The sequence below is a fragment of the Belonocnema kinseyi genome, chromosome 5 (assembly GCF_010883055.1).
Source record: "Belonocnema kinseyi isolate 2016_QV_RU_SX_M_011 chromosome 5, B_treatae_v1, whole genome shotgun sequence".
Lineage (NCBI taxonomy): Eukaryota > Metazoa > Arthropoda > Insecta > Hymenoptera > Cynipidae > Belonocnema > Belonocnema kinseyi.
In genome coordinates this window covers 52,288,777-52,297,854 of record NC_046661.1, presented here as the reverse complement: position 1 = coordinate 52,297,854, position 9,078 = coordinate 52,288,777, and the positions used below count along the sequence as shown (strand labels likewise).

Genomic DNA, 9,078 nt, shown 5'->3' with positions numbered 1-9,078 from the left:
AAAATCTCGGTTTCTATTGAATATACGATATCTTATAACCATCTTAATGTTCATTTAAAGAGATGAATTCTCGAATACACTGATGAGTTTTCAACTGGAATAGTTCAATAAAAAAAAAATTCAACTAAATTTATGCATTTTTAACTATAATAACTTAATTTTCAACCAAAAAAGTGAATCTTCAAACAAAAAAATTGATTTCTGCCAAAATAGATATTTTCAACTAACAAATATAATTTTTCGTCAAAAAATTAATGCTTAAAGAGATGAATTTTGAACTAAATTTATGAAATATTCAAATGGAATAGTTGCATTTTCAGTTGGAAAAAATCATTTTCAACCAAAAGAAAATCAAATTTTCAACAAAATAGTTAAATTTGCGTAAGAAAATTAGATTTCAGCCAAAGAAAAGACGAATTTTCAACAAAACAGCTACCTTTTGAACCAAAGAGATTAATTTTCAATAAAATTATGAATCTTAAAAAAATTGATTTTTTAACAAGAGTTTGATTTTTTGAAAAAAAGAATTTTCAACAAAATAGTCAAACACAGCAATATAAAACTACTTTTGCAACTTTTGAAAAAAATAGAATAACAGGAGGAGGATTTTTTTCTGTCAATAAAGCCTGCATTGAAATAAATTCTCATCAAACAATTGTATATAGCATATTTATTTTAAATGAAGAATTACTACAATACTTATATTGTGAACCTAAAAGCTTTCTTTAAGTGAAATTATTTTAAATGCACATTTTTCTTTAATAAAGCTTTCTTATAGTCAGCGTCCATAAATCACGTGATTATTTTTTACCTACCCCCTCCCAATTCTCACGTGACTATGTAAAATCACGATAACCTTAAAATAGTATATTCCAATGGGAAAGACAGGGACTTTTTCGACGAATGTATGTTTGCAGTATGAGTTTGTAGGCGAGCGCTACTCGTATTGAAAATATACACTCGTCGACAAAGTCCCTCTTCTCCCCCTTGGCGCATACGATATTATTTATAACAAATGGATGATTTCCGAAATTTCTCCGAATACAGCCATGATTTCAGCCCATATAAGATTTCGAATGAAGGAAGCATGATTTATGCTAACTTACATAAACTGCCCAAAATTCAATTTAAAAATGTCTATAAATTTCCGGAATTTTTCGGCCATTTATGATAAATATACAGTTGAATATGGTAACTTACAATAAACAACCCAACATTCATTTTTAAATATTTTTATCAATTTCCGGACATTTATGAAATTTTCTGGTACTTTATGGTAATATTACAGGTAATTTATAACAACTGAAGTTAAATTACCCCAAATTCAGTTTAAAAGTTTCTATAAATTTTCGTAAATTTTTGGTAATTTACGGTAGTTTAATAAATTATATATGGTAACTTTCCATAAATTGACGCAAAATTCTATTATCTGCAACAAAAATTCCCTTCCAGTTCTTACGGCGAGTGGGCTGATTATCGTAAACTGCGAGTTCATAGATGTATATAATTGTCATTATTCCCCTTTAACGTCACTTTTTACTCCATAGAGAGTAAAAAGTAGAGCTTTTGCTCCGCTTCATGAAAGTCGAAAAGTGCTGTACTCATGTATTTCTCTTGACAAAGATTTTTTTTGACTGTAATTGCATTAAGTACACAACTTATCCTGATTTCAAGTTTATAAAATATCCGTGATATTTTTGCTAACTCCCCCCTCCCCTCTTGTAGGACCACGTGATATATGGACGTTCCGTTACGCATAAGAACGTATAACCTCTACCTCAATTGCGAAAAATCAACAAAGATTGATTACTCATTGCAAAAATTACAATTTATTGTAGTCAATTTAAGCAGTAATAAAATAATAAGGTTATTCTCTATTATTCGATTTTGATATTATATAATATAAATAGTATAATGTAATACTGATATCGATTTGTGCTTGCAATTTAATTTTCTTAACTACTCTTATTAGTTTTTGATTTTTTGTTTTACAAATTATAATCGGCAATGGGCAATCTATCGACTTGAATTTCCTCTGCGCACTATATTTTCTACAAATTTAATGAAAAAATAACTTAGCGTTACTTTTACAGTTTAAGTGTTTTTCTAAGCAATAACTATTGGTTATAATGACCTAATTGTAAATTATTATTTAAACCTTAGAGCCTTATTAAATTGGATATTTTGAGTAATTCGGATTTTACGTCAAAGCTCTTTGCAAAGTGTAAACTTTCTTAGCCTATTGTAATCTTTAATCTATGATAGATTTGGAGATTATGTATTGCTAAATTTATATATCACAGAAAAATCTTCAAGATTAGTAAACGTCATCAGAAATTTATGCTGTAGCCAATTTCTTGCTGAGATATATCATTTTCCGTAGTTTCTGATTGAATTAGATTGTCACGAAAACGGTTCAACTTCTCTCTCTAAAAAAAAACAAACAAACAAAAAAAACTAGAAGGAATACATTTTTTTAATTTCTATCATGACGTATCACAATTCCCTTTCTCTTTCGTTTACTAGCATTCTTTGATTCTCAGATTTAGCCAGAAATTGCCCCAACATTTTATCACATTTCGCCTCTATGGAAGACTAAATGCAGAAAAATGTCGAAAGTTTCAACTTTGATGAAAATTATATTGACTGAATTCGTAATATATCAGGACGTGCGAGTTTAGTTTGTGCCCGCACATATATTAATAGTCGCGAAAAAGCTACAAAATTCTTATTCTATAGACAAAAACCTCCACCGTAGACATTTTTCTACATAAGTGCGAATAAATGCTTAAATTTTAAAGTGCGCTAAAATTATAATTGGTGCAACGAGAATTTTGCTAAGTGCAAGATACAAAGCTTCATCTCTATCCTATATTGCACGCAACGGTGGCCACTCTAAAGGCACATAGAATGGAAGAGTTTTAAATCTGGGGATCTCAAAACTAAAGCTTTTTCCACGACAATGGTGTCTCCGAATTTTTTAGAGGAATAGTGAAGAATGAAATTTCATATCTGTGAATTTTACAATTTATGGATGGTATTTTCCGAAAGTAAATTGGAGATTTTTTATGAGACACTTTTTCTAGAAGTTTATAAAAATAGCTACAATACTCGTGGCAATTCTTTTTTACAAATTTTAGGAAATTCTACTCCCTAGCAAGCAATTGTAACAAACTTAAAAAAATGTAAAGCTGGAGAACTAGAATTAGCAAGGGTAGGTCGAAAATTGGCAAAATGGTAAAATCACTTTTTTGATTTATGTCGACTCTTAATCTAAGTAGTAAACTTGACTTATATTTTTGATCTGGATGGTCACTATAAGACCACGAACGTCTTTCACGTGTCTGCGGCAGATCAGTTTTCCAGTCACCATCTCACCTGGAAATAAATGTTAAATAACCTTGATATTAAATTAAATCACAAAATTTAACGGGCTTCGGATATTTAACGTAATGGTCATAATAAACTGTCAAAAGAGCGCTTTTTGGTCTTTGCCTAACGAAAGATATTGCCGAAAATTCAGAAACTCCACTTCCGAACATAGACAATACATATTATAATTGAAACGAATAAAAGTCCTCTTTTTGGCCTTTGGCTATCGATAGCTATCGAAATTTTCGGCTTTCGGAAGACAATGGTAAAATAATGAAAAAATAGCACTTCTACAATTTGAGTTATTTAAAACACTTCCATAGAATATAACTAAAATAAAGTACAATGGTCTGTCTGTCCATATTAAAGATTCTTTAGTTTAAATTTGAATAGTGAGTGACATTATGTTAGACATATTATAACAGTTATTTTTTGATTAGACCAAAATCCAAACAAGACTTACCAGGTTTACATCTGATCTTAATGAATTTTTTTGATTGACCACAAATTTTATAAGCCTACAATTTAAACAAGTTTCAAAACTAGTAAAAAACCAGCTTCAATCAGTTTGGCAGGTTGAAGCGAACTTTTTAGTCGTTCATTTTATTCCATTTTATTTGGAATTGTTTAATTCCTTAAGGCTTAAATTCAAAATGTTGATAGTTAAATCTTTTACTTTTACTTAGTTCAATTATACATCAATTATACATGTAAATTTTTAAAATATAAATATTTTTTAACTGAAGATTCAAAGAAAATTCTTTTTAAAATTTAATAATATGTGACCAACCGTATTTATGGAAACAGTTAAGAGCCCTGGACATCGAGGCAAAAAGGTAGAAATAAAATTCAGTACAAACGGTGAAGCAATTTTCTGTTGTTTTTTTTATAAATACTCTAAAGAGTATAAAGATTATCGGTACAGGCTGCTTTTTTAAAAATAATTATATTTTTTATGTAAAAATTAAAAGGAAGAAATTTTCCTCGACCAAATCGTTCTAGTAATGCATTCTACTTTTCAGCGAAGCAGGAAGCAGGTAAGGCAGTTTTAGAGATCAGGTTTTTGTTTGAGCGATCCTAGCGAAAAAAGAAAAAAGTCTCCAAGTTTCTGACATTAGGCCACGCCCTTTTGTATCTATTCGTTTATTGTTCCGAATTATGACTTTTTGGCCATATTTGAAAAATTATCAACAAATAGTAGTATCACCGCAAAATGTATATTCCACGAATTTTTCAAACACGGCTAAACTCGGCTAACTACGGCTAAAAACTCTAAACTCTTCAACATACATTAGTTCAATGTTCTTTCTCCACATTTTTATTGAATCTTAAACCTTGTATATTAACCCCTACTATTACTTTGATTTGGATGTCATATTTAATTTCGGCAGAAAAGTAGTACAAAAAGATTGTTTTAAAGTACACGGGATACATTAGTTAATTGTTCTAATTTAGCGAAAATGTTAACATTTTTAATTTTCAAAATGGCGGGTAGTATCACGCGTTGCCTTTGGAAAATGGGCTTATTGTACTTGTTTTGCATAAAGAACCCGATGGTGAAAACGGCAACCACTAGTTAATACGACGCCTGAATATGTCATTAGCTTACCAGTCTACAAGATAAAGATTTAAAACATATAAATTATTTCAAAATTTTATGTGTCCTCTTTTTATTTACTATTACACAAATTTTATGTTTCAGCGGGCCTAGGGCGCACGATTGTTGGTTCACGCGCTTCGCGCTCGATTTTGTATCTACCTCGCGCTACGCGCTCGGACTTTGTATTTTTCTCACATTCGCATATTTGCACTCGGTCTTTGCATTTGTCCCATATTCGTGCACAGACCTTTAAAAATTAAAGATTAAAGAATCGATAACTGTAATTTGGAACTGTGAACTCTCTTTTGTTAAAGCTCTTTCGGCTTTAGCGAACACATTCTCATCACGTATCTCGTGCTTCGTACTCAATTTTGCCCAAAATGTCAAATTTTCTACATTATGCTCAACACTTTTATATCGAATATACAATTTTTTTATGTACCTCTACCTGGGATTGGATATTTAGATTTTGCAAAATAAAGTGCAAATTGGATTACTTCAATGTTTCTTTCTTATTTTGCGTTACATTTTATACTTAGCTGCGCTGAAACATGCTATTCTTTGTTAGGTGCACAATTTTATTTCTTTTCGTAGTTTGCTTTGATTTTCACAAAATGGAGTCATTGCTTTTTCATTAGTTTTTTTTTTTAGATAAAAATTTGAATTATCGATTTCCATATCACGGTTTGCTTGGCTTCAAATGTTAATTTTCGTTTGGATTTTTGGAATTTGAAAATACTATAACTTTGGTCATTTTTATTTTATCAAAAAAAGTAATGAGGATAAATTGTTCGTATTTAGATCTATTATAAATATCTGCCGAAAAATTTCAAATATTTTTTAAAAAGTGGTCTCAAAAATGTTCAAATTGCTCTTTTTTAAATTTTCTTCCAAAAAAGCTGGCTAACGGACTCGTCTTTTCTTTTCATATCCTTATAAAGTATGCCAAAGGGGAATCCAATCGAATAATTCCTTCAAATGTTACCTTGTTTACAGGCTACAGAAACAACGACAGACACCGGCGTAAAAACTATTTTTTCTGAATCAGGGGGTCTCAAAACGTCGATATTTAATGGAATCTGCGAAAATAATTTTTCAAATAAAACCAATACCATCTCATTAGTATGAGAATGTAAAAAGTCGTTGATAGCAGAAATAATACAAAAATAATTTAACATTATTTAAAATCTATATAGTTTCTTATAAAAAGACTTTTTTCCTTTTCTAAATGGAAAACAAATTTTTAATCTATCCCACATTTTCCCCCTTTTTTGTGAAAAATTACCCTATTTCCCCTTTTTTTAAGCTATTTTGCACTGTGATCCCTGAATATTATACGCATAAAAATTGAAATATATCTCACCTTCCGTTATACTGATTGGTTCACTGAGTGAAAAAACGGTCTGCTTCCAATGCGTGGGACTGGCTTGTGGTCCAGTGCTAAAAGATATCGGATTGTCTAGATCGAAGAATACATCAAAGTATCCAACTATGGCAGTCAAGGATCCCGTCTTTTTCACAGAAAGTTCAAACGAAGATGAAAAATTCACACATTCGGTATCAACCTTATAAAGATCGAAAGATTGAATTTGAGCGACGCTTGTTATCAATTCGTGAGCATTGCAGATTTCAATACTTGGTTCTCGTACTACTTCCGCTTTCATGCAACTCATTTTGAAACCGTAAACATTGGACCAATAGTCGACGAGATCTACGTAACGCTCTGAAAAATATTTGAAATTACATTTAGCTCTAGTTGTCATTAATAGATGCAAATTTCATACACGTTTATTTTTAGGAGATGGAAATATTTTCTACACTTACTGGTATCTCCACTTCCAACGATACTGAGAGTACATCTGTTTGGTAAAAGCTTTCCCCCGGCGGAAAGATAATGGTCCCTTGCGTAAATAACAGTATCCAGCATCCCTTCAAAAAGTAAGAAATATCCCATCCATTCAGAGACGATCGCATCCACCTTCTCTACTTCCAAATCGATGTCCTCTAATCGACCCTTCTTTAAACTTATGATATCGTTGAGATTGTTCTCCCTGATATAAAACTTAAAAATTAAACACCATTTCAAAGTTCTCCATTTAATAAATATTACTTTGAGCAAATTTATTATAAAGTTGACTAAGTATGGTTGTTTCCAAAGTCAGATATAATTTTTCCAATAAATGGATCTTATAGTATATAAAATTCTAATTATAAAAACGCCCATAAAATCTTTTTCACATATTATTTATTATTTTTAATGCAATTTTGAAATATGAATTTTTTATCATAATGTCGATTGGAGGGCCCCTTTGAAGTCAAAGGGGTCGGATTTTCTACCAATCACAGCTCACGTTTCAGTGATTCTCAAATATCTTTTCTTATGCCGATGTTTTGTTTTGATTATGTGCACATCGAAACTAGAAGTCGCAAAATATTGTTTAAAGAAATTTCAAAGGAGAGTTTCCTAAAAACGAATAGACAAAATTTACCCAAAATAGATATATTTATGGTATGTATAAAGAATTGATTCAAAAAGTACTTAAATGTAGTTTTGTTTACTGAACAATTCCTAAATATATACGATTTTTAAATGTGTTAATAATTGCATTTACTGTTTTCCTTCAAAATACTACTGACTCGTAAACCAAATATTACAACAGGATAACTTTTTTTGTTACATCTTAACAAATAAAGCTATCTAATCAAAATAGTCTGAATTGATAGCAGACCGTGGCCTAAACTCTTTATCACTAGTTTCACATCGTCAAATTGATAGATAATTATGAGAATCTCTGAGTCACGTGACACCAATTTGAATAAGTGTTTTACTGCCTTCAATTTTCAATAATTTTTTTCTGTTGAACTACACAACCGAAAAAAATTTTTAACGCACCTTCGATTCAGCCTAAAATTATGTATTAAAAAATAATTTTATCTATAATCGCGAAACAACCCTCTTATAACAGGGAATTATATTTTGAAAATTTCCAGGATTTTTCCAGGTATCTCAAGTATTTTTTGGGTATAATTTTTCATAGTAAGGCGGCATTTAAATAGTATTTCGCATATATTACAAGATATTCTTCAATATATTATCCCCATTGGTTAATTAAATTAAATAACACTAGAAACATAATTAATTATTTCTTGAATTTGTTTCGAAAGTCCATGAATTTGAATAATAATTCTAACAAATTTTTATTTTATCTTCTTATATTTAAAATTCAATGCATATTTAGGCAAAATTAATACGGGTACTAGATTAAATTTAATTTAAAAGGTTGCAAATTCCTAACTTTTCAAGTAAAAATATTGCATTTTCAACAAGATATCTGAATTTTTAACCAAATAGTGGAATTCTCAAATAAAGAGATTAATTCTCTACCAAAAAGATGACTTTTTAACAAAATAAATGAATTCTCAACCAAATAGTTGAATTTTCAATTTAAACAATATAAATTTTTTAATAAAGAGTTTAATTTTAAACTAAAAAATATCAGTTTGCAATCGAAAATGAAATAGTTAATTTTTCAGTTAAAAAATTAATTTTCCACAACAAATTTTTTTTAACCAAAGTAATGAATTTTTAACTGAAATGAGTTTTAAATTGGAATAAATGAATTTCAAAAAGAAAAAAAATTATTTTTTTTGCAAGAGATTGACTTCCTACCAAAAAGACGACTTATCAACAAAACAAATAAATTTCTAACAAAATAGTTAATTTTCGAACTAAAAAAACATTATTTAACAAAAAATGGTATACTTACATTATTAGTTAAATTAATTTTTAAAGAAAAATACAAATTTTCAACCAAGGTGATTAGTTTCTATAAAAAAAGACGAATTTTCAACTAAAAAAAGATAATTGTCAACAAAAATTGAATAGTTAAATTTTTAGTTAAAAAATTAATGTTCAACTAAAGAGATGAATTTTCAACTGAAGTATTGGAATATTCAATTTGAATAATTACATTCAATATTTAACTACTACTACTACTAACTACATGGAAGCTTCTAATGTGTCCCATAAGGGTTTACATTTTTCTTACACCTTCTCTATTCCTTTACACACCCTCCACACACTTACTTGGTGGTGGAAGGGGGAC

At 29.5% G+C, this 9,078-nt stretch overlaps 1 protein-coding gene across 3 annotated transcripts in view; it reads right to left on the bottom strand.

Moving 5' to 3' along the window:
- Positions 1-2,306: 2,306 nt before the first annotated feature.
- The window catches only part of LOC117172791 (protein arginine N-methyltransferase 3), a 17,168-nt gene continuing 10,396 nt past the window's right edge, over positions 2,307-9,078 (bottom strand). For 2 of the 3 annotated variants that reach the window (XM_033361011.1, XM_033361012.1), the window contains exons 6-8: positions 6,797-7,023; positions 6,336-6,695; positions 2,307-3,378 (exon numbers count right to left, since the gene is read on the bottom strand). In XM_033361011.1, coding sequence (XP_033216902.1) covers positions 3,269-3,378; positions 6,336-6,695; positions 6,797-7,023 — 697 coding nt within the window. In that variant the 3' untranslated portion in view covers positions 2,307-3,268. Of the gene's footprint in view, positions 3,379-5,924; positions 6,052-6,335; positions 6,696-6,796; positions 7,024-9,078 lie in introns of those variants that run through there. The other variant, XM_033361013.1, reaches the window with a different exon arrangement.